The sequence below is a fragment of the Hylobates moloch genome, unplaced genomic scaffold (genome assembly GCF_009828535.3).
Source record: "Hylobates moloch isolate HMO894 unplaced genomic scaffold, HMol_V3 SCAFFOLD_3, whole genome shotgun sequence".
Lineage (NCBI taxonomy): Eukaryota > Metazoa > Chordata > Mammalia > Primates > Hylobatidae > Hylobates > Hylobates moloch.
In genome coordinates, this window is record NW_026652278.1 from 136,619,606 (window position 1) to 136,646,489 (window position 26,884).

At 37.0% G+C, this 26,884-nt stretch overlaps 1 protein-coding gene across 5 annotated transcripts in view; it reads left to right on the forward strand.

Moving 5' to 3' along the window:
- The window catches only part of SMAD1 (SMAD family member 1), a 77,305-nt gene extending 52,550 nt beyond the window's left edge, over positions 1-24,755 (forward strand). For all 5 annotated transcript variants that reach the window (XM_058436787.1, XM_058436788.1, XM_032147828.2 and 2 more), the window contains exons 3-7: positions 5,508-5,765; positions 8,259-8,375; positions 12,359-12,580; positions 19,370-19,626; positions 23,377-24,755. In XM_058436787.1, coding sequence (XP_058292770.1) covers positions 5,508-5,765; positions 8,259-8,375; positions 12,359-12,580; positions 19,370-19,626; positions 23,377-23,520 — 998 coding nt within the window. In that variant the 3' untranslated portion in view covers positions 23,521-24,755. The remainder of the gene's footprint in view (positions 1-5,507; positions 5,766-8,258; positions 8,376-12,358; positions 12,581-19,369; positions 19,627-23,376) is intronic.
- Positions 24,756-26,884: the final 2,129 nt, after the last annotated feature.

Sequence of the window (26,884 nt, forward strand, 5' to 3'; positions counted from 1 at the left end):
TAATACAGACAGTACTTGTAGAACACAAAAGTAGGCTTGAACAGACCTTCCTATATCTTCAGAAGGGCATTTCAGCATCATCAAGATATTAATCTTGATTTATGAATATAATGTGACCTCAATAAAAGTATTAATAACTTTTTTTACTGGAGGTAAACAAGGTGATAACTGAAGTCATATGGAAAGCTTAAGCATGCAAACAAAACACTGAAAAGGAAGAACTGTGAGAGGGGCTGGCCCTATCAGATATTAAAATCTCTATAAAGCCTTTATAATTAAAACAGAGTGGTACTAGGGCACAGACTAGAACTAGATGAAGTGTAGTAGAATTAAATGTCTGAAAGTAGACTCGAACATTTATGGAACTTTTTTAAAGCGGCAACTCCAATCACTGGGTCAAAGATGGGCTTTTAATGAATGGTGTTGGGGTTAACTGGCTAGCCATTTGGAGAAAGATAAAATTAGATCCATTCCTCATACCACAAATAACACTAAACTCCAAAGGGATCACAGAGCTAAATAAATTATGAAACTTTATATGCACTAGAAGTATGCATGGTTGAATTCCTCCTTATAATCTGGGAATATAGGAGAAGGCTTTCTAGGACTCAAAAATAAATATGCAATAAAATGTTGATAAATGTGACTACCAAAAAATATACATAAGCAAAGTGAAAAGACAAATGATAGTCGTGGTAAAATATCCACAACATATATCACAGGGTAGTATCTCTAGTATGTTGTTTTTTTTAATGAAGGATGAAAATTCCAAAAATAGGCAAAAGGCATAAGCCAACAGTTCAAAGAAAAAGATAGACAAGCACTCTCTGAAATACGTGAAAAGATGATCAACTTTCACTGTAAGAGAAATGTAAATTAAAATTGCACCAAAATGTCATTTTTCACCCATCAGGTTGTCAGGATTCAAAAGCTTGACAGACTCTGTTCTGGAAGGTATGGGAAAAAGGCACTGCTATGTGACAGTGCAAAATGGTGCAACCATTGGAAAGGGGTACTTGACAATAACAAAGTTATATATACATTTACCCATTTACCCAGCATTTCCACATCTAGGAATTTGCCCTGAAGATACACCTTTGACAATGCTACCATATATATGCATAGTCATTGCAGTATTACATTTTATGGTAAAATATTGTGGAATACCTAAATGGCCAGATATGGGAGATTGTTAAATCACCTTTGGTGTTATTATCTGTCAAACCACATGAGGAAGACCTCTGTGCACTAATATGAAGTTGTTTCTCATATACAGGTGAAAAAAGCAAAGTGCAAAAGAGCATATATAGTAGGCTACCTTTCTTCTTAGCAGTAAAGACGAAATAAGAAAGCATCCGTTTATCTGCTTGCTTTTTTCAAGAAGAAACACAGGATAAGCCAGAAAAAAATGAAATTGGTGGCCCTAGGAGGATGTTAAAATTGGAGGACTAAGTTAGAAAGGACATGGTAGGGAGTGTATTGTTTTGACTTTAAAATCGTGTTAATATTGTCTGTATTTAAAAAGTAAAATCAACAAGAATGAGAGAGGGGAACTCCTAAAACTAAGCGCAAACAGCAATAGATGTATTCGAATAAACTAACTGTGAAAGGGAGAAATTGCATAAAATTTCAAAGTAATAAAATAACACTGAAGAGAAGAGAGGGATGAATCCAAGTAGATTTTGAATGAATTTGAATGAATCCAAGTACTTTGTATACCAAAAAAATAAAGAGAATAAACCCAAAACTTAGTAGGTTTATTTTATAATTTCCGAAATTTTTTCAGTGTATCATAGAATTAAGCACATTCATAAATACTTTGATGTTGGTAGCCAAGGTTCTCACTGTTGAAATAAGGAGATACAGATAGGAAATAGAGAAAGGCAAATGAAAACCCTGTGGAGCTGGCTTACGCTTAGATGTAACAGCATAACCCAATTTCTAGTACATACACGCACACACCCGGGGTTAGAATCAATGTGGCTCCAGTAGACATACAGAACACAGCCAAATCCCAGATTTTGGTTTCTAAATACTATTCCTCACTAAAGGGAACCAGAGATTGCTGGAGTGGTGGAAAGGGAAGGTAAGAGATAAGCCTGGAATGTCTTGTTCCAGAAATTAAGAAATACTCAAATAATTGGAGCATGTTACAAAGGCACAGGGACTAGCTTGAACAGGCACCCAATGGCCAAATCTAAGACAATATGACCATCAAAATAGATGAAGACATTTATAGATTATAGCTCATTGATAAAGAATCCATGAAGCCATACTGATGACTGTTATATATAGGCATATAGACACAAGAGATGGAAAAGCACGTCCCCATATTAGAATTCTGACTAATAATGAAGGAATAATGGAATCAAAGAAAATTCAGTTCACAACCATTATAGCAAAAATTTATTCAGGCAAAATGGATGCTAAATATAGGGGACAAAGCTTGATAAGGAACAGGATATTTACACAGTCTCGTGGTATCTCTCACTACTTATTAATTACAAAAGGAAAGATAGAAACTGTCTGCGGTGGAAGAAATGCACAATACCTTAACCAAGTGATCAGGATTAAACCTCAAACAGGCAGACACATCGTGTGCTTCTGTGTGTATGAACTGAGAAGGGAATAATACCACTTATCTAGTAGTCCAACCGAAGTCTCAGAGTTTAATCACGGAGAAGCATTAGAGGGACCCAAATTGAGAAACAGTCTGTAAAATAACTGCCTGTATTCAAAAATGTCAGTAGCATGAAAGCAGGAAGGAAAAAAGACGCTGAAGAACTATTCCAGATTACAGGAGACTAAAGAAATATGACAACAAAGTACAATATGTGATTCTACCTTAGGTCCTATATCAGGAAATTGCTACATAGGACATGGTTGAGACAGTTGACAGAGTTGGAATATGATTTTATATTAGATAAAATCATCAATGTTAAATTTCTCAAGTTTGTTAACAAATGTGTATATGTAAGTTAATGTTCCTTTTGGGAGTTACTCTGAAATGCTATAGGGTAAAGGGACATGTATGTTACCTGCTCTCAGATAATTCAGAAGAAGTGTATTTGTGTTCTGGGGCCGGGGAATGGAGGAGAGAGAATGAATAAGTTAATGTGGCAGGATGTTAAAAATTGGTGAATCTGGGTAAAGTGTATTTGAGTGTTCTTTGTACTATTGCAGTTTTTCTGTAAGTTTGAAATTATTTCAAAATCAGTTAAATTTTTTAAAATTCATAGAAGTTTTTATAACTGCCTCAAACTGGAAATAACCCAAGCATTGAGTTGGTTTTTTTCCCCCCAACCCAAGTATTTATCAGCAGAAGATAAAATTGTATCATCAAATAAATTGTAGTTTATATATATAACAAGGTGCTACACACACAACATTGGATGAGTCTCACATTTTGAGGAACACATATGCAGATTATCAACTTGGGGAGCAGAAATACATTGCCCTTTGCTGTGGCTATTGCAAAGGCTAGTTCTTCCTCCCTGACTGCCCCCATCTGCAAGTAGTAGGAACAAGTAAGTCCCCAGTTCTAAAATTGTTAGGAAACAAGAGCTGCTAAAACAGATGCTCCACTAAGTGTTAGGTTGGTGCAAAGTTACTGCAGTTTTTGCCATTAAATGCAAAAACCGCAGTTATTTTTGCACCAACCTTAATGGACTCTGCATGTGTGTTGTAGGAGGGAGGGGTCCTCTGAACGATAGAGGACATGAAGGATTGCTGTCTAGTGCTGCATTTATGGGGAGGGGTTTAGAGGCCAATGTTTCCCCCTTTTAAGGGTAAAAATCGTAATTGAGACCATAGCTAGATGCCTATAAAAGGCAAGTTGGGAAATGGTAACTCAAGTCACAGCAGCTAAAAGAAAAGGGAATGTTTGTCATTGCAAAGGTAATTGAAAGGTATTGGACTGTTTTGGAATATACATTTTTATTGGCATTGGGGATCCCTTATCAGGAATGTTTTTTCAACAAAACAAAACCATTTTATAGTTCAGATGACTATTGAAAGGTAGAAGAAGAATTTATGCTTTTAATGGTTTGGTTTGGGAAGATTCTATCAGTGTACTAAAAAGAAAATACATTTATTATATACTCAAAAGATTTGTTCCTAAAGGATCAAATAGAGAAATAACAAATCTGATGCTATGGGATTATGTAGGAGTATAAAATATAGCATATGAGAAATTTTAATACTTTTTTAAAAACTTTATCTAAAAAGCAATTTTCAGCTCATAAAAAAGTGATAATCCAAGTGTTAAGAGCACTTTTTACTGTAGAAATGATATAAATTATGCATAGATTCCCTGGAAGGCCCTCAAAAGTCTGCTAAATTCCTATTGCCACCAAATATTGTTTCTTTGGGGAAATATATTCTGATTCCTAACAACCAACAATAATCATAAGTTTTAAATCTCTCCTGTCTCCTCTCATGCAGTTTATGAAATGGGTTGCTTTTCTTTTTGTAGCTGAGGCCACAGGAGCTGGAGGGATTGCAAAGGCCTTTATTAGAGCATCCATCTGGTGACCCTGGCAGGGAAACTTGGGATCTAACTCTAGGATCTGGCTAGGGCTCTGTAACTGTTAGCCAGCCCTGCCTTTCTAGGATAATTATATTTATAGTGGCTTTGCCTCAGGAGGTTTCTGGAGATTGGTGACCATGCCAATTATTAACTCCTTAGGTTCCTAATGTAGAACATTTAGGAGTGACAGGAGTTGTTTTCTTTGCTTCTCAACAGGTGCCTACCTATTGGGCCGCCTTTGTACCTTGAGTTTTCAGTTAGCAAAATGTGAATTGTATGACCTATTTCTTCCTTGACCTCACAGGTGGTGTTAAGGATTCTTGAAAAGTGGGTAAGATCCTTAGAAAAAAGATGTTCATAAAGTGTGACTCCTAGGACAGGATACAAGATAAATTCTGTCCCACAAAACACCTCATATTTTGTATAATTAACTATCTTCATGGCATTTGCGTTTTCTACAGTTCACTGATTTTACCTCTTCAGCTTTATTTACTATGCTGCTTTTTTGTGTTAAAGTGAACTAGTGTGTCAGCTTAAAACACTTGTGGTGAATAATTCATATCATTCAATAAGCATTAACTCTTAAATGTGAAGTCTTATCAGCCAGGGCTATGAAATATAATTGTCAATGGTGATGAACAATTATGCTTTGGTTTTTGGTGAATGAAAAAATTAAGAATGAGGGAACCTTAACATTTTTAACCTAAAAGATTGTATTTTGCCAACTTTCCTTGGGCAATTTGTGAATACTGCAAATCTCAGGCATATGTCATCAGTGATTCTAAAGAGATTGTATTTGTTCCTGCATTTGTTCTTGAGGGTAAAATAGCTTTTCATTTGAATGATGCTTTTGAGTTGGCAGCAGGACAGGGATCAGATAATTTGTTGTTGCTTACAGATTATGTTTTACTTTATTGTGATGTAATTATAGATCATAATTCTCATTTTTGTCTTCTCTTTTTTCCCTTCTTTTTTCTAGTACTTCCTCCTGTGCTGGTTCCAAGACACAGCGAATATAATCCTCAGCACAGCCTCTTAGCTCAGTTCCGTAACTTAGGACAAAATGAGCCTCACATGCCACTCAACGCCACTTTTCCAGATTCTTTCCAGCAACCCAACAGCCACCCGTTTCCTCACTCTCCCAGTAGCAGTTACCCAAACTCTCCTGGGAGCAGCAGCAGCACCTACCCTCACTCTCCCACCAGCTCAGACCCAGGAAGCCCTTTCCAGATGCCAGGTAGGTTGGAATGTTCAGTGATGTTCTGTGGTCGTATCAGACAGTGTTATCACAGTGTCACGGAAAAGCTGGGTCAACCTGCAGTGGAGGGAGATTTTCAGCCCTGGTATATGACATAGTGCTCTCGCACTTTTAGGATAAAACTTTTGGAGAAAGGAGACCTCATAGCCAAGTAAGCAAATGTCTTATTTTATTTGTCAGGCACAGATGCTTGAATAAGCTATATTTTTCCCTTGTTTTTAAAAGGTTTTGAAGCAGCTGCATCCTTCTGGGAGTGGCATAATTGTTACAGTCTTTACTCTTGATAAAAAGAAAAATCGTGTGTTACACACATTTGCTGTTATGAGAACACAACCTCAATCAGCATCGTTTTCATACATGGAAAAAACTCCTGTTGTAAGTGCAACCTCAGAAAAAATATTTCCTGAGGGATCCCACCCCCTACTTAATTAAATTCATTTAAATGATGATGTAATCCCAAGAAACATATACTTTAACAACAAAGGAATTACAACAGAAGCACTGGAAACCATCTGCTTGTTCAACTTAGCAAAGACAAAAAACAATTATCCTCTTTTTTTAGACATAACTGATGGTGTAATGGTTATCAAAATAAATGATTAATAAGGACATTATATATTTTTAAGTTACAGGTTAATGAGCAAGCATCTCCAAAAAAAAAAAAAAGGGTGCCAAATTTCTTGCCAGTAGACCTTAAGAAAGATACCCTAAACAAAAATATACTTAACATCTATTAATGTTTTCGGAAGGGAAAATGACTGGGCAAGTGTGTTTATTGGGCTGCTTAAAATGTTTTTAAGTAAATTTGAATTCAACATCAGTGCTGGGCCTTCAAAAATTGAAAAGTGGTCCACATTTATATTGCTTCCTTTTATTTATGTATTTATTACCTTCTTTTATTTAAATCTTGTTTATTTCACATTGTTTTGTCTGTTTTTCACTCCAAAGCTGTTTGGGATGAGGGTTGGGAGATAGACTAGTTTAAAAATCAAAGTAACTGGTGACTTCCTGTCTACCTCTCTCCTTTGCTCCTCACCATTAACCTGTATGATGGGCAGGTTAGTGGTGAGGAGATACATTTCAGAAGACTTTTGAGCAGTGGCAGCCCAGAGTGGCCCCAAGATTGAATTAAAGGTTATTGCTTGAATTTACTTTGTCCCTAAGGCAAAGGCCAAGTAATGGAAATATGGAAAACAGTTGCAAGGGATGGGAGGAGGTGCTTGTAGGAATAGTAGAATAGTATCAAGAATTATCGGGTCCCTCTTGGTTGTGCTGATGCCATAGGTTGCCAATGAAATTTTCACCAGCTTCTTGGCAGAAATTCATTGACTTGGGCTCAGAGGAGGCTCTTTGTCTTTGTTCCTGGCTTGAGATAAAGCTGAGTCAGCCTTACAGCTGCAGAGAAGAGGCTGAATTAAAAGAAGCTGGAAAAGGGGCAAAAGAGGCATCCAGAGAAGGTCCCAGTAGTCCCATCTCAGTACTATGAGTTGTTGCTTGTTAGCAGCTGGATGTGAAGTTACCGGGTTGTGATTCAGCTGGAGAGTGAGTCTTGGAAATCACTGGGGCTCTCTGATGGAACGACATGAGTTGTTTGTATTTGACAGTTGCTCTGAGTGGTCTCGATTACTTATCCAAACATTCATGATTCCCTCAGGTAAAATTTTGTCTCCAAGGCTCTGACACATATGCTAGATGAGCTCATGATAGCTAGTGAGGAACTTGCTTTTGGCTGGAAAAGCATTATTTGTGAGAAACCTATACCCTTTGTTTTATATTAAGAAAATGCAAGACTTGTGTTAGTGTTCTTTGTTTAAAAAATGTTTGCCTCTTATTTGCCAGAAGAAACATATATGTAAATTCTGAAATAGAAGATAGCTGTGATAAACTGATTCATTTTCTATTATTCTGTTACTAGAGATTTTAAAGCTAGTGATTATTTAAATGAGTAGGGAGAATGTGGTCCTAACAGATTCCCTAAAGTCATGGAAAATTAACAGTTCAAATCAGTAGGCTATAATGAAACTCGGTAAATTTTCTAAAAGCCCATAGATTTAATGCAAAAGACCCTGAAGCTCCTTTTCTTAAGAAGTCCAGTGAAGCTTTCAGAGGTTTTCCATCTACCAGTGAAATGCAGAAGTCCTCTCGAAGCAGATTATATTGAAGTGTGCTTAAAATACTCTTCTGATTGCTTTTAAACAGCATGATCCTGGATAGGCAAACAGCTTCTGGAACTGGCATATAGTATAATACTTTTCCTCCCACTGAATTTTCACAAAAATGTATATGATGTGGCATGATTAATACTTTTCAGAAATTGTACATCAAGGCCAGTGCCTGTAGCCTTTAGTCTTTTAATGGGAAGATTGAAATGGCAACTTGATCTCTTGAGAATTTCAGTACAGAAGAGGATATGTGTTTTGAGCGTGTATGTTTACTAAGGGTTAAGAAATAACTTCTTTAAAAACTTTGTAGCTGATACGCCCCCACCTGCTTACCTGCCTCCTGAAGACCCCATGACCCAGGATGGCTCTCAGCCGATGGACACAAACATGATGGCGCCTCCCCTGCCCTCAGAAATCAACAGAGGAGGTAAAACTAATTGCTCCCTGTTCCCTTTCTTAAGAGTCTAAAGTTTGTCCAGATGTTACTTTCTCTCACAAATTTTTGTTAGTCTTTAAAAAGAGAGCTATTTGAGAAAAATAGAGCCCAATGTTAAGAGAAGCTCAGTAGAATTCCTGGATAACAAGTAAGTCTTTAATTTAAAGAACAAATACACTGACTTAACTGATGAAGACCTGAGAATAATTTTGCAGTTATCTGTTTAGATCTTTCATACTTAATAATTTTTAACTGATGATGAAAATTTTTTTTTTTTTTTTTGAGACAGAGTTTTGCTCTGGTCACCCAGGCTGGAGTGCAATGGCACGATCTTGGCTCACTGCAACCTCCGCCTCCCAGGTTCAAGTGATTCTCCTGCCTCAGCCTCCTGAGTAGCTGGGATTACAGGCACACACCATCACGCCTGACTAATTTTTGTATTTGTAGTAGAGACAGGGTTTCACCATGTTGGCCAGGCTGGTCACGAATTCCTTGACCTCAGGTGATCCGCCCACCTTGGCCTCCTGAAGTGCTGGGATTACAGGCGTGAGCCACCGCACTCAGCCAAAAAGGGTATTTTTAAATGAACAAAATGGTATTTAGAAACAATAAGTATAACAGTACTGAAGTAGAGTTTTCACTGGTGATTTCCAAAGTGGAAGTTGGTGTAACTGGGCTTTCCAAAGACTTTCTTCTGTAATTAGGATAGATGCTCATAAACCCCATCTATTTTTCAGTTCTTATGTATGTGTAACTGCAACTGGAACAAACTAATAGAATTTCTTGCTATTTGTTTCTAACTTTGTTACTAAAAGAAATTGAGGCACAGGTTTTTCCCCTTCTCAGCCTGAAGAACTTGCAAGCAGAAATGAAAATTTCTTTCCCCCTCCAGTAAAGGGTGGATCTTTGATTCCAGCGCTGTATATATCCTTAGCAGTGACCGAGTGGAGGATGCCATCATTCTTCCAGTTCTACATAGGCAAGTAGAATAGACTTAAGTGAGCAGAGAACTCAGGTAAATAAGTTTGGTAGACTCTCTGAGAATCTGTTAGAATCCACAGCCACCCTGGCAAATAAAACTGTTCTTAAATAACCTCTCATGAAGGAAAGTGCTTCACTGCTGCACTCAACACATGGCATGGGTCATGCAATTTATATGTTAATACAAATTGAAGTTAAAGTGCAGTTTGATTACTAGGTATGTCTTGTTTCATTTTAGTGCTTTTTTATTAAAATAGGAGATACTTACTAAAATAGGAGTTGCTTATATTTTTAAGTACTTAAAATTGGTTTTGTCTCTATGACACATTATACAGTGGTAACTGCATGTCATTATACATTTATCCAAACCCATAGGATGTACACCACGAGTGAACCCTGATATAAACTGTAGACTTTGGTTGTAGGTCTGTAGGATAAATGTCGGTTCATCAGTTACAACAAATGTGCCATTCTGGTGGGGGATATTAATAATGGGGGAGGCTAGGAGGGTGTGGGGGTGGGGGGCATATGGAAAATCACTCTATCTTACACTCAGTTTTGCTGTGAACCTAAAACTGCTTTAAACGTCGATTTAAAAATTGGTGACGAAGGCTGGGCGCAGTGGCTCACGCCTGTAATCCCTAGCACTTTGGGAGGCCGAGGCAGGTGGATCACCTGAGGTCAGGAGTTCAAGACCAGCCTGGCCAACATGGTGAAACCCTGTCTCTACTACAGATACAAAAATTAGCTGGGTGTGGTGGCGGGCTCCTGTTGTCCCAGCTACTTGGGAGGCTGAGGCAGGAGAATCACTTGAACCCAGGAGGCAGAGGTTGCAGTGAACCGAGATCACACCATTGCACTCCAGCCTGGGCAACGAGCAAAACTCAGTCTCAAAAAAAAAAAAGAAAAAAAAATTGGTGATAAACTCAAAGGACCTTTCTTGGATGTGCAGTGTCATAAATTGGAATGTACACCATTTTAATCATTATGATTTTTTAAATCTTTTTTATTGCCTCTGTATTTTATGGTTCCTGATTATCTCTTGAACATCTTATCAAACATAATTCCGAGTCAATGAACACTCTGGTTGGGGGAATTTATATTTGAGGACCAGGATACCAGGAGAGAATAGGCACAGTACCACACTATTAGGAGCATGTGGACCCAGTAACTATTATTACTAAACCCAAAATGTCTGATTTCAGGAAACAGATCTTTAAATTGCTTTAAGATTTTTTTCATTTAAATAGCTTTAATTTTTTTTTCCTTTATAGTCAGTTAATATTTTCACGAGGAAGGAATGTTGGCCATTTTTTTTCTTTCCCCCCCTCCTTTTTTTTTTAACTTCTTTTTAACCTTTGGTGATTTTCCTAGAGCAGGGGTCAACAGACTACAGCCCACAGGCCAATTTGGCCTGCTATCTGTTTTTGTAAATAAAGCGTTATTGGACCACAGCTCTATTCATTCATTACATATTGTCTATGACTGCTTCTGTGTTACACGGGCAGAATTGGATAGTTGTGATAAAGATTATACAGCCCATAAAATCTTTCTGGCCTTTCACAGAAAAAATTTATCAACCTCTGACCTAGATGAATAGTATTTTGATGTATGCTGATGGCTGATTAAAGCCTTCTGTTAATAATGTTGCAGTCTGCTTTAAGATTTGGCACTTGTAAATCACTAAAGTTTTGCTCTTTGAATTATAGCAAATTGATGTGGTAGAGTTGCTTAGCAGGCAGGGAAGATAGTGTATGTTTTTAGCTAACTATTTACGTATATAAAGCAACTAACTTATGTGTGGGCTTTTTAATGAGTATTTTCCTTGTTTTGTGTGTGTGTGTGTGTGTGTGTGTGTGTGTGTGTGTGTTGTTGTTGTTGGTTTTGTTTTTTTACCAAATTCTAAAGTAAAGTGCATTTTAGTATTTGTGGAATTTGATGTTAAGAACACAGAGGTGCTTCTCCCTTAGCAGTTATAGTCTGGGCTTCTGATGTGAACTTTCTTTTATTTCTTATATTATTGTACACCCAAGACTTCATAAACCTCAGATCATTATATATTGGTATGCTGGAAATACATGGTTTGTATTCCTGGAATCTCTAAAGCAGTGGTACAAGAGGTTTTACTACAGAAGGAATTCATCTTTAAAACCTTTTAGTTGCAAATGTTTAGAACCATGTTCTGTTTGGAGATTTGTTAGTCTTAAGAGATTTGACTTAACAAGCTGCATCCTGTCAGTAAAGTTGGGTAATTTCCATTGTTGGCCCATTCTGGGAATGGAGAGACAAAACACACCTGCTCTGCATGACTTAAAGCAAATATAAGGAAGTTAGCATGAAATCTGGATGAGAAAGATATGATTCATTCTGTAAGAATGGCCAGCTGGCAAGATTTCTTCCTGAGTTTGAGAACTGGAGCAACACTGTAGCTGTGATAGTTATTGGCAACTTAATATGAGGTAAAGTAACTTCTTATCAATAATTAGAAACTGATTTTCATTGCTTTGAATAAGCATAGGCATAGTCTTTGCCAAAAGTAATTCATTTTTATGCCAGTACCTTTGGCATATTTCCTATCTTCTATTGTTCTCTTCCCACTTATTTTTTCACTTGTCACTTGTTGTGTTTCTTTAGATGGTGAGCCAAAGTCTGTGGTAGGGGTGATTTCCATTTCTGCATATTACAGAGCAATTAGCATATTGTTAATATTCAGCAAAAGTTTTTGCTATACTTCCTTAGCTGGTGTTTTGGTTATCTGATAGTAATTGGAGAAAATTGTTTTCCAATTTTCTCCAATTAGGAGAATAAGGAGAATGTCATATTTAGTAAGAAGTACCTGCTTTAAACATCATAGAAAAACTGTATACATTATAATAGCAATTGCTTTTCCAGTGTCTTCATTCCATGATCCTGAGCCAATTCAGCAACATGGTTTCAGTTTTTGAGAGCCTGAGGCACTAACCTTGGTTGATATAACATTTTCTTTCCTCTAGATGTTCAGGCGGTTGCTTATGAGGAACCAAAACACTGGTGCTCTATTGTCTACTATGAGCTCAACAATCGTGTGGGTGAAGCGTTCCATGCCTCTTCCACAAGTGTGTTGGTGGATGGTTTCACTGATCCTTCCAACAATAAGAACCGTTTCTGCCTTGGGCTGCTCTCCAATGTTAACCGGAATTCCACTATTGAAAACACCAGGCGGCATATTGGAAAAGGTGAGTTTTTGCTTTAACCTCTTTCAGATGTTTATCTGTTGTGTCCCTGTTCCTCTAGAGCTGACTTAAAATCATTCCTGTAACAAACTATTGTGGCAAAGACCAGGTAATGTTCACTTGCTGCAGTTTGTAAATATTTTTCCAGTTTTTGCTATCTGGAAGCTCTTGCAGTCAGTGATTTTTGTGGTCGATCAACTCTCATAATATTGAAATTAATTAGTTGAAATTATTATTTGCCATTTTAAGACACTATTCTGTATGATATTTTGCTACAGAACAAATTGGCTGTTATAAAATGAATTACAACCTAAAATTAAAAGCAAATTAAAGTTAATTGCTTAATTGTATTTCAAATAAATACCATAACTCAGTAAATAGAAAGAACTAGATTCTAGCACAAACATCATGCAAGGTGGCACGATAGAACCCTGCAGTGATTGTACCCCCAAAGGGACACCAAATTGAACACCTGTCCATGTAAGACAGCACCTTCAAAAGAACAAAAAATCAAGCATGGATATTTTTATAATAAGAAAAAATAAGACCAAAAAACAAGCCTAGTAAGTTATGAATATAGTAAGTGACTATATATCCTCAGCCTAGGCTGAGTGGAGTAGATAGAGTAGGGGTAGGATTTCAAATAAATCCCGAACTCTTCTTGGTAAACTTGATTATTTCATATCAGTATGAGTGAAACCATTCTGAAACTGTCATAAGTAAAGATGAAGCAAGTGACTAAATGTGTGGATATTGTTGGGAGCCTGGGTTTCCACTGTGGAAAACAGACATATAAATGGGGAGGGGAGGAAAAAATAAACCCTGTGAAGGAGAATAGAGGTATCAGTGCAAAATTCTGATTTTAATAATACATATGTGTATGTATGTATACATGTTTATGTTCTCATGTATTACGTATGTGCGTATGCATGCGTATGTATATGCGTTTTTACTTGCATATAGTTTCTGATCTGCCTGCTGAAAGGGCCCAGAAGCATACATACCCAGTAGCAATAAGCACATCTGTTGTTCAGATCATCATCGCTAATACCATGTCCCACTAGAAGGAACTAGGGCTCCTTGAAGAAATGGCTGACCCCTAGGCTGGGATAGGTAGACACAGGAGGACCCTGGAGCATCTTGTTGTGGCAGAAAGTAAAGAAATGCTTGTGGAAATCATGGGGCATGCCTCAGGAGCCAACTTGGAGGGCCTTCCACTGGCCAACTCTCAGACAATTTGAGCTCCAAAATAATTACAGTGATGAATTTTACTTCATTTTATTTATTTTTTATTTATTTATTTATATTTTATTTTTTTTTGAGACGGAGTCTCCCTCTGTCACCCAGGCTGGAGTCCAGTGGCGTGATCTTGGCTCACTGCAACCTCCACCTCCCAAGTTCAAGTGATTCTTGTGCCTCAGCCTCCTCAGTAGCTGGGAGGTTACAGGTGTGCACCACCACGCTCGGCTAATTTTTGTATATTTAGTAGAGTCTGAGTTTTACCTTGTTGGCTAGGCTGGTCTCGAACTCCTAACCTCAAATGATCAGCCTGCCTTGGCCTCCCAAAATTCTGGAATTACAGGTGTGTGAGCCACTGTGCCTTGCCTCAGTACGGTATTGAATTTTACACCATTGAAAAACAATACAAATTTATAAGTCCATACTCATAATAAATAGATAAATAAGTGAATGGGGAAGGCTGGTTGATAAATGCAGACTCAGTGCTAAAGTTTGAATATCATTTTGCAACCATCATAGTAAGGATCAGGCAAGAATCATCAGTGGATGCTAAATATAAAGAAGATGTTTATGAGAATCAGTATATTTGCATGGTCTTAAGAGTGTTTACCCTCAAACTGCCTGTTAGTACAAGGGAGAATAAAAAGCATTAACTAAACAGTGGAGAAACTGTATCATTTGTATTTTAATTGTAATTGTATAATTGATGCCCTGTTTTGACTGGGAGATCAAAATTATCATCACCAATGAGAGACAGATGGGTATCATATACCTCCAGATGTCATACCCTGAGAAGGCCATAACATCACCTACGCAGGATTCCAGCTGAGAATGCAAATCCAAATCTAATCCTGAGGAAATATCAGACAGTCTCAAAGCAAGAAACATTCTATTATAAAGGTTGAAGAAGGGGGACTAACTTTTTCAAAATATCAATGTGAAAAGACAAAGGTATGGAAACGTTCCAGATTAAAAGCAGTAAAAGAGATATGACACCTGCATGCAATATCTGACCCTGGACATGATCCTGTACTGAACAGGAGAAAAAATATTAATACTGTAAGGGACATTATTGAGGTCAGCAGGCAAAACTGGAATATGAATGGTAGATTAGACCAATGTTAAATGTATTAGCATTGCCAACTATACCATGGCTATATAAGCGACTATCCCTATTCTTAGGAAATAAGTATTTAAGGAAGTGGTTCAAGAAGAAATTAGTATATAAAGATACCTGTCTACTCACCGTCTGTCTATCCAAAACCTGTGTTACAATACATACATACATACAGACACACACACACATCGCACAGTGCGTGTGCAGCAGCAGTGGGGAGGGAGGGCCCAAGTGATCAAGCAAATGTGGTAAATTGTCACAATAGATGCATCTGGATAATGGTTTTATGGGTGTTCTTTGTTCTGTTTTTCTTTGTTCCCTTTCAAACTTTTCTACAAATTTGAAATTATTTCCAGAGTAAAAGTATGAAACAGTGACCTACTATGAAATTTAGAACAGTGGACCAGATTAAAAGGTTATTTATTAGATGCTTTAAAAGCATTCAAGATAAAGTGTAACATTTAATCCTGAGGGGAAGAAAACTCCAACTCTTAATCAGGAATTGATAGATATTTTCTTATATAATTAAAGGAAAAAAACTGACTATAAATTTAATAATGAAATGCTAGAACCTAGGTTCATAACATACATAGATATCTTTCTATGGTCTGTAAACCTCTGAAATTGTATGTAAACACAATTTTGCATACATTTGGGAGGAAAGACATACTTTTCGTTAAATTCTAAAGACGACTCTTACCCCAAAGTAGCAAAGAAAAATTGTACTATGGGACATTTCCTCTTAAAACATTATTAAGAAAATAAGGATTCTTGGAATGCTGTTATTTAAAATTGTTCCAGATGCCCTTAGTAGTGTACTCAAATATACAATTATAGATAATGGAAATAAGGCAAGATTATCATTTTGTGTAGATTATATATGTTTGATTGACAGTATTCTCGGGATAGATTCTTGAAGTGAAATTGGTAGATCAAAATCTATTGATGTATTTCACCAAATTACTTTCAAAAAAGTAATTTCAGCGCTTTGGGAGGCTAAGGCAGGTGGATCAGTTGAGGTCAGGAGTTTGAGACCAGCCTGGGCAACATGGTGGAACCGGCTCTCTACTAAAAATTAGAAATTAGCCAGGTGTGGTGGCACACGCCTGTAATCCCAGCTACTTGGGAGGCAGAGGCAAAGTTATCACCTGAATTTGGGAGGCGGAGGTTGCACTGAGCCACTGCTCTCCAGCCTGGGTGACAGAGAGAGACTCTGTCTCGAAGTAAATAAATTAATTTAAATAGATAAATAAATAAATACAGACATACATAAAATGAATTTGCACTCCCACCAGAAATATATGAGTGCCTTTCTGCCTTCATCCATGCCAGTATTATGGTTGGGCATTGTGCCTATTCAAATGATATGATTATTTATCTAGAAACCTCCAAAGAATCTATCTTTTAAAAATTATGTAAGTCAGTTTCCTTTAATCTGGTAATAACAAATTAGAAAATATAATGAAAGGGGAAATCGCCTTCCCAATAGCCACAGAAAACATCAATTTCTTGGAAATAATCTGAACCTGCAATATGTGAGAATTACATGAAGAAACCAAATTTTACTGAAAGAAAATTTGAATAAATAGGCAGTCTGTGTTCCTTAAAAGGAAGGCTTAATATTGTGAGAACATTTTGAGCATATTAATTCCATCTAATTTAATTTATAGTTTAAAACAACTCTTTTCAGAATCACAATGTGATTTTTTTGAAAATTGGAAAATGTATTCTGAATATTACCTGGAAGGATAAACAAGTGAGGCTAGCTAACTTTGTAAATGGAAAAGTAAAGAAAAAATTATTGGCATTAGGGTTAATAAAACATTGTAAAACTACAAGTAAACTAATGTGTAGACAAAACAGTAGAATGAGTTAAACTCATACTATACTGTATATAAAAATATGATGTATGTTAAGTGAAGCATAGCAAATCAGCAGAGTTCTAATGGTTCTACAATAACCAAGTTAGCTTTTGGGTGAGGCTGGGAAAGAGAAACCCTGACCTCATACCATATATGCAAACAGATTAATGAGTTGAATGTTTTTCAAGAGGCAAACAATTAAAAAGCTAGAAGAAAATATGCTTGATCAGAGAAGCAGAAATTTTCTAAGCATAAAAAGCAACAAAAGACCATAAGAGGTTTGACTAAGAGATTGCAAACTTCTGCAGGTTAAAAAATATGTCACGAGTAAAATTAAAAGACAAAGGACTAACAGGGAAACAAATAAGAAAGTATTTATACCCTTCTTACATGAACAGTTCATTAAAAAATAATAAAAATAGGGCCCCAGTGAGATAAATAGGTAAGAAATGTGAACAGTAAATTCACAAGAGAAACACAGATGGCTAATAAAGTACGAGAGCATATCCAGCCTCACATGCAAATTAAACAATTATTTGTCAACTATCAATTAGGGACATTTTGTTTTTGCTCTACACTCAAATTCAGTACTGGCACGGGTGAAATGAGAAAAGCATTCCTACACTGCTGGTGACAGTGTAAATTGATGCATTCTGGAAAGTCATTTGGCAGAGTTAATCAGCAGCCTTCGATCCAATAATTTAACTTCCAGGAATCTCTCCTAAGGATATTATCAAAAATTGTCCAGAGACATTTATCATGGCATTACTATAAAAGCAGAACATTGCTATCAACCCAATGGTCCACTAATGGGAAAAATCATTTTAAAAACATTCATACAATCATGCAGATATTTTAAGTGTTTGCAAAGACATTTGCCTCTGAGTCACTAAAAGAGTGATAATATTTTCTGCTTCTTTATATTTTGATTTACTTTCTGATTTTTCAGGATTGACAATTTGTCATTGTTATCATCAGGAAAAATTAGTAGCACACACACTCTTAAATAGTTTTCTCTACATCAGGCCAAAAAAATGGGCTTCTGCTCTAGCAGCTATTTAATTGTTACAGAAATGCTAACCGCTGTGTATACATATAAACACAACTTGTAATGTTTTCTATAAGACACAGTATAGCCTTGACTAAGCCATACCAGAGTTACCTACAAGGTGGATCATTTAAACCCACATGGGATCTAACGCTGCTGGGTGACCTGTATAAAGTCATCTCCCATAATGGTGTGGGGCTTTGTGAGAATGAGGTTTTTTACCCCTACTTTCCTTTTTTTAAAGACAGGGTAGGCCCAATTTCCTGCACTTTAAGCACTCTGGGTCTCACAGGAAGAAGTTCGGAGCAGGTGATAGTTTAGTGAGATCTAATTTTACACACACAGTATGACTTTTCTAGTTTCATTTTCATGTTTTTTTTTTTTGCTGGATCTTATATCTTACAGCTCTCGGCAATACTTCTTCCACCTGTGGCTTTCCAGTTCCTCTCTTCTCTTTCTCCTCTCTTCCCTTTCTAAAATTTTCCAAACATCTTAGCTGTACAATAAATGCAAGAGCACTTTATAGTAAATACATAGCATCCAGGTTTTATTATGCTATATTTTTAGAGTGAAAATATACTTTCGATGTGTGGCCGAATAGGACATTAATCACTTACCAAAATGAAATTGCTACCTTTTGTTGTTGTTGTTGTTGTTGTTGTTGTTATTTGAGATGGTCTCACTCTGTCACCCGGTCTGGAGTGCAGTGGCTCAATCACAGCTCACTGCAGCCTCAACCTCCTTGCCTCAAGCAATCCTGCCACCTCAGCCTCTGTGTAACTGGGACTACAGGCATGCACCACTATGCCTGGCTAATTTTTTGTATTTTTTTTTTTTTGTGGAGATGGGGTTTCACTGTGCTGCCCAGGCTGGTCTTGAACTGAGCTCAAGCAGTCTGTCCACCTTGGCTTCCCAAAGTGCTGAGATTACAGGCATGAACAACTGTGCCTGGCCTATTACTATTTTTAAAACATTTTGTTATGTTATTTTCTAGAAACCTCCTAGATACTGTATTAACTAATACAGTTAACTAAGATTTTATCAGTCATACATCAGCCATCCCCAATCTTTTTGGCACCAGGGACCAGTTTCATGGAAGAGAATTTTTCCACAGGGAATGGGAAAGGGATAGTTTCAGGATGAAACTGTTCCACTTCAGATCATCAGGCATTAGATTCTCATAAGGAGCACGCAACCTAGATCCCTCGCATGCACAGTTCACAATAGGGTTCATGCTTCTATGAGAATCTAATGCTGCCGCTGACCTGACAGGAGGTGAAGCTCAGGCTGTAATGCTTGCTCACTCACCTCCTGCTATGTGGCCTGGTTTCTAACAGGCCACAGACTGATACTGGTCCATGGCCCCGGGGGTTGGGGACCCCTGTTGTACAGGACTTAGAGAATAGCTATCTAACTAGCCAAAGTTTAAATCCATGTAAATTTAAGTTTCTGTGTTGAAGCTGCACAGGTGCCTTTGAGCTATAAAAATTAATAATAACTAAATGATATGCTTTGTCTTCCTATAGGAGTTCATCTTTATTATGTTGGAGGGGAGGTGTATGCCGAATGCCTTAGTGACAGTAGCATCTTTGTGCAAAGTCGGAACTGCAACTACCATCATGGATTTCATCCTACTACTGTTTGCAAGATCCCTAGTGGGTGTAGTCTGAAAATTTTTAACAACCAAGAATTTGCTCAGTTATTGGCACAGTCTGTGAACCATGGATTTGAGACAGTCTATGAGCTTACAAAAATGTGTACTATACGTATGAGCTTTGTGAAGGTAAGTGAGCTCTGACTCCTCCATTTAGGGTCTAACATATTTTGCTGTGCTTTTTTTTTTTCACAGTATATGAATCTATATCCTCTTGATAACATATTATCATATTAGCTGACTTATTATCTAGGCATTTTTAAACTTTAACAAAAATGTCAATTATTAGGAAAATATCATTGGAACATAGGAGTACTTGTATTAAATCTCAATAGCAGTAGGTTTTAATAGCCTTTTCCTTATTCAGATAGCACCGCTTTAGCTATTGTATTACCAGTAGAATATGTTGTGATATATTTAACATATAATTTAAATACATGGTTGTTTTATGAGATCAGTTGAGTAAGCTTATCTTCCTTACTTTCATTCTTTGTTTTTAGTACTTTTATGATGGTAATGCTTGTTTTTGTTTCAACAGTAAGCAAGTGATCTTTTTGTAAAAATTAAAGTTCATCACATTGGAAATCGTGTTTGGTCAGGTTTTTTTTAGTGGTTTCAGTAAGCCTCATGATTTTCTTACAATTCAAAAGTTAATAAGGCCCTTGCTCAAGATAAATAGATGCCTTAGCTCAAAGATTGCATTGTAAGGTTTGATGAGGGAAAAGGTTAAAGACATTGCTCATAATAATTGGTCTTTTTGCTGTGTCAACTTCTGCCTCTGAGAAATAAAAATTTTTAAGATGCCATTGAAATCTAAAAAACCTTAAATGTCTGATTAGATTTCATGAGTCAGTGACTTATTCTAGTAACTGACCTGTCTCTGAATTCTCAAAAATAAATTTCATCCTCTCATACTTTGAGAAACAGAGCTAATTATATATTTGAGTGAGGCAATTACCTTTTATGTCTTCTCTTCGGAAGCTCACCAAACTTGTTAAACCTGTTTTGTAATGTATTTATTACTGAGGATAATTTTGGAGCCTTACTTGTTAATCATCCCTTAGATCAAAGATACCTTTTCCTGAATATAATTACTTTTCCTACTTATTTAAAGCATCTTAGATTTTCAGTGTGTTCCCTTAGTGTTTGTTTTTGTGTGTGTGTTTGCTTGCTTGCTTTTTGCAGTGTACTTCAACAGTTATTTGTAGCTGAGTCTGGTACCTTGTTAGTATTAAGAAAATTTTTTTACCTTTTAAAGAGGTTGACCTATATGCTATGTACATATGGGACTACAAAGACCTATCTTATTCATTGTTAACATGTGCTGTTTAATTTTTGACTTAGCATTTGACTCAAGTGATTTTTAAAATAAGAACAGTGACCTGCCAGAAGTGTTTTTGTTTATTGTTTTAATTGGTATGGAGGAAATAACAGCTCTTGAGAGTCGAGATGCAGTTTCCAGTTTTTTCTGCCGTTTTAACCGTGTGATTAAGGCACAGATTTCTTCTCTGATTCTCATGTTTATCGTCTTTGAAATGGGGGTGGATGGAGTTGAGAACTGTGGTAATTATTATTAAGGTCCCTCAGTGAGTCTGTTATTGAAGGAACACTGTAAGAGAATTTATGACTTTAATGTTTCAATTAGCTTTCTGCTCAAACTCATTTCTTATTGTTTACCCAATCAAGTTTAATTATTTTACTTTTGTAGAGTTTTAATAATTTACTTTTACACAAGTAAAAACAACCTTTACACTAATAAAAGCTATTTATAATGCAAAATTATGCATTCAAAATTTATTAGATTTCATTCATTCAGCAGATATTTTAGCACTATTTCAGAGAAGTAATACAAAGATGAAAAAGCACCTAAAGTCTCTATCATCAAGATCCTTATGCCCTAGTATATCTTTAATTATAAATTGATAAGAACTAGAATGGAGAGTTATACAAGATATAATGAACTTAGCCTGGAAGTTGGATTTGGAGAGCTGAAGATAAATATTATTTAAAAATCCTGCTGAATGTTAAAGAGAAGTTGTTTATCATATATTAGCAACAAAAAATTTGCACACTGTTTTTACAAAACTGTTCTTTATTATAAGGACTGCATACTTTATCCTCTCCCATTCAACATTTTAAAGAAATTAGAACATTTTACTAACAATAGCCAATCTTGTGCTGTTTTTAAAATGATCGTTTTTGGATGTTAACATAAAACACATTTTATAAATTATTTGTACTTTAAACTCTATGTCTGAAAATTCCAAGTCAGCTCAGCTGAACACGTATTTATGGAGCTTCTGCTTTCTATCATTATGCTATATATTGGAGGTAAAGATAAATTCCTGCCTTCAAAGAATTCCTGCCTTCAAAGATCTTGCTATCTGATGGAGGAAACCTGCACATAAGCCTGTAAATTAAATTTGGGAGTTTGTTTATATTTACAAATGCATGAGTGTACATAACATCTATGTAGATATATGTATCTACATAGATGTAGTTCATACAACTTCTGATGTTCAGATATATTTTCTTTTTTTTTCTTTTTTTTCTTTTTTTTTTAAGACAGAGTCTTGCTCTGTCGCCCAGGCTGGAGTGCAATGGTGCAATCTCGGCTCGCTGCAACCTCTGCCTCCCGGGTTCAAGCAATTCTCCTGCCTCAGCCTCCCGAGTATGCTGGGATTACAGGCGTGTGGCCACCGCACCCGGCTGATTTCTGTATTTTTAGTAGAGACAAAGTTTTGCCATGTTGGCCAGGCTGGTCTCAAACTGCTGACCCCCAAGTGATCACCTGCCTGAGACAGAGTCTCTCTCTGTCACCGACGCCAGAGTGCAGTGGTGTGATCACAGCAACCTCTGCCTCCTGGGTTCAAGTGATTCTCATGCCTAAGCCTCCCGAGTAGCAGGGATTACAGGGATACACCACCACACCTGGCTAATTTTTATATTTTTAGTAGAGATGGGGTTTCACCATGTTGGCCAGGCTGGTCTCGAACTCCCGACCTCAGGTGATCTGTCCATCTCGGCCTCCCAAAGTGCTGGGATTATAGGCATGAGCCACCGCACCTGGCCCCAGATATATTTCTTAAAACTACTGGAGTAGATAGATAGCAGAAATAAATAGAACCCAACCTTCTCTGATATTCCTCATGAAACAATGATTAAAGGATTAATCAGAACTTCACATTCATTGTCCACCCCCACCAATGAGTTTTTGATCTTTGCAGTAGCAGTTACTTTTCTCTTTTTCATAGTAACTTTATTCTATGGAACTGTACTGTCTTAATGCACTAATTCTGCCAAGCTACCTTCTTGTACAAATGAATGATAGAATGTACTGATTCATGGCAATGGCTAGGTGTCAATAATAGCTTTTTGTATACTTGAATGTATTCCTGCTCGTTTTGCTTAGAGACTGAAAGATCAAGAGCTGTGTGTTGATAGGAGGACCTTCAGTGGCTGAATAGGGAAGAAATTGAATGTCAGTCTGTCTAGCATAGCTTCTTTGTTTTATTTCCTTGATGATAAAATGAGAATAATAGCTATTACATTACTATCAGTAATGGGCAATTAAAATAAAAGTTTTAAAGTGTCTTTATTAAGACAACTGTATAATGTATTTTAAAACCTTCATTCCTCAAGACCAGTAATTCTTATTGGAATCCATGGATGGACCCTGGGGAGCTAACATCCATCCCTTGAAACTGCCTGCCAAATTATGTGTGCGTTTGCGCATGTGTGTTTTTTTTCTCTCCAGGGGCGGGGGGTCAGGGAGGAAAGATGCATAGCTTTAATCAGTCTCTGGTTATGTGAACTCTTCTTAATAAGTTTAACCACTGAGTTAAACAAGTTAAATGACCTCCAGTATGTTTTTCCTAGGGCTGGGGAGCAGAATACCACCGCCAGGATGTTACTAGCACCCCCTGCTGGATTGAGATACATCTGCACGGCCCCCTCCAGTGGCTGGATAAAGTTCTTACTCAAATGGGTTCACCTCATAATCCTATTTCATCTGTGTCTTAAATGGCCCCAGGCATCTGCCTCTGGAAAACTATTGAGCCTTGCATGTACTTGAAGGATGGGATGAGTCAGACACCATTGAGAACTGACAAAGGAGCCTTGATAATACTTGACCTCTGTGACCAACTGTTGGATTCAGAAATTTAAACACACAAAAAACACACCTTGGTAACATACTGTTGATATCAGGAACCTGTTTAGTTTACATTGTAACATTCTATTGTAAAATCAACTAAAATGCAGACTTTTAGCAGGACTTTGTGTACAGTTAAAGGAGAGATGGCCAAGCCAGGGACAAATTGTCTATTAGAAAACGGTCCTAAGAGATTCTTTGGTGTTTGGCACTTTAAGGTCATCGTTGGGCAGAAGTTTAGCATTAATAGTTGTTCTGAAACGTGTTTTATCAGGTTTAGAGCCCATGTTGAGTCTTCTTTTCATGGGTTTTCATAATATTTTAAAACTATTTGTTTAGCGATGGTTTTGTTTTAAGTAAAGGTTAATCTTGATGATATACATAATAATCTTTCTAAAATTGTATGCCGACCATACTTGCTGTCAGAATAATGCTAGGCATATGCTCTTTGCTAAATATGTATGTACAGAGTATTTGGAAGTTAAGAATTGATTACACTAGTGAATTTAGAAGTATTTGAGGTGGGTGGGGGGGAAGAGGGAAATGACAACTGCAAATGTAGACTGTACTTTAAAAATTCAGTTTGTTGCTTTAAAGAAACAAACTGATATCTGAATTTTGCTGTGTTTCCATTTTTTAGAGATTTTTATCATTTTTTCTCTCTTGGCATTCTTTTATCTCATACTCTTCAAAAAGCAGTTCTGCAGCTGGTTAATTCATGTAACTGTGAGAGCAAATGAATAATTCCTGCTATTCTGAGATTGCCTACATGTTTCAATACCAGTTATATGGAGCGCTTGAATTTAATAAGCAGTTTTTACGGAGTTTACAGTACAGAAATAATAGGCTTTAATTTTCAAGTGAACTTTTTGCCAAACTTAGTAACTCTGTTAAATATTTGGAGGATTTAAAGAACATCCCAGTTTGAATTCATTTCAAACTTTTTAAATTTTTTTGTACTATGTTTGGTTTTATTTTCCTTCTGTTAATCTTTTGTATTCACTTATGCTCTCGTACATTGAGTACTTTTATTCCAAAACTAGTGGGTTTTCTCTACCGGAAATTTTCAATAAACCTGTCATTATTGCTTACTTTGATTAAAAATTTGTGATTTCCTTTATTCACCTACTAGATTTTAGGATCAGTAAAATTTGCTACTCTTCTGAGAGTTTTTTTCTCAAATATCCTCCACCAAACATGAATGAAATTACTAATACAGAGACTGGAACACAGCAGCATGAAGAAACCGGAGCCAATTTAAATCAAAAAACAAAGGACATGTACACCTTGAAAAACTGAGAAAAACTGCCAAAATCTAAGTGTATAAACTTTTTAATTTTAGAAATTACAGCAGCAGCACTTTTTGGTTAGTACCACGCAGTCAACCAAAGCAACAATTTCTAAACTTCAGATGAAGATACAAGCGTGACTGTGGGAGGAGGTAATAAAGGGGGAGGGATGAGAACTCACACTGCAGCAGGAAAAGATGACTACCTTTGCAGTCTACTTAAGGCTGGGATGATCCCAACACTACCCAGTCCCCCACAAAAAAGTTTACCAATGAGGGACACAGATTGAAGTACACTTAGATTATTTCCTGGCCCAATAGATACATAAAAATGTAAAGGAGAAAGAATAGCATCTTTCCTCGAGTGTGTTTATGAGACCTGAAATTTAAGGACCCTCCCTTTTTAAACCTAGTTTTAAAGAAAAGAATGCCTTGCTTTTTCACCCCCAAAATAACAACATTTATTCCCTAAACTATGACCAAGGAAAAATTGCTGCTGCTGCTTTTTGTGTCCAAAAAACATCATGATATAAGTAGAGAAAGCCCCAGACAGAAGTCCTACATTATAACACAAATTCATGCACATCTTTGCTGGGTCACTTAACTTATGTGAATCTCTGTTTCTTCACTTGTCAAGTGGAAATAATATAGTTGTGCCTTGTCACAAAATTGAGGTGAAGATGCCTTAAAAACGCATCTGCCATGCAAGTGTGGGGATCACTTGAACTCTCTCATACGCTCTATTTTCCACTTACCTAAGTCATTTCAAGCACAGGCAATCTAGATAATAGTGATTGGTGGGATATAATCAAAGTTGATATTAAAACTATTAGGCTTAACAATGAAGTAAAGAGATAAAGAGCTCAGGCTAGGATTCCTCATCCTTTTCCTAGTGAAAAGCCAATTTTGAGTTCCCATGGTTGCCTGGTGGGACAGTTAGGCAAGTTGTTAGTTGGGTGTAGCAATGCTGGTAACCAGCTTGAAGTTCTATCAGATAAAACACCAGGATCAACCAGTAAATTGAAATCTCCTGGTTGCAACATGGTGCATAAGTAGGTCCTTCATGGTTAAGTGCAACTCTATGTATTTTTGGTGAAATCTTAGGAAGACCATTGTCATCAGCCGTAGAAGGCTATTAAATCTCTTGGAAAGGTTTAAAGGAATGGAAAAAATCTACTATTAGAAATGGAGGGCCCTAGAGCTCTTGCCTCATTCTTCATTTAATGGTATTTGACTCCCATCAAGTTTTTTGGTTTTTCTGCACCTGTTTCCTTATCTGTAAAATGGAGAGAGTAAAGCCTACCTCCTGGGGTTATCATGAAGATTAAGCTGATACATGCAAAGCAGTTAGAACCTCTTAATAAGTGTTAATACAGCCAGCTAAATCTGGCTGGGAAGACACCTGAAAGGAATTTCATTCAAGAGACATTTGATGAAGACCTACTTACCTTTGAAGTATTTAATAAACACAGTGGAAGATTTTATCTTTTGGGAACTCAGAGTCTAGAGAGAGAAACCTGGAGAAAGAAAACTAGCAATGCTTGAGTGCCTAGCCTATTGTGTTCCAGGACTCTGCAAACATTGTCTGTCATCCTCCCAAGGACATATGAGATACTACTCTGTCCCCAACTCCTTATGCCATTTTTCTTGCCTTTTTTTTTTTTTTTTGAGAGGGAGTTTCGCTCTTGTTGCCCTGGCTGGGGTACAATGGCGCAACCTCAGCTCACCACAACCTCTGCCTCCCGGGTTCAAGCGATTCTCCTGCCTCAGCCTCCCGAGTAGCTGGGATTACAGGCATGCGCCACCATGCCTGGCTAATTTTGTATTTTTAGTAGAGACAGGATTTCTCCATGTTGGTCAGGCTGGTCTTGAACTCCCGACCTCAGGTGATCCGCCCGCCTCGGCCTCCCAAAGTGCTGGGATTACAAGCATGAGCCACTGCACCT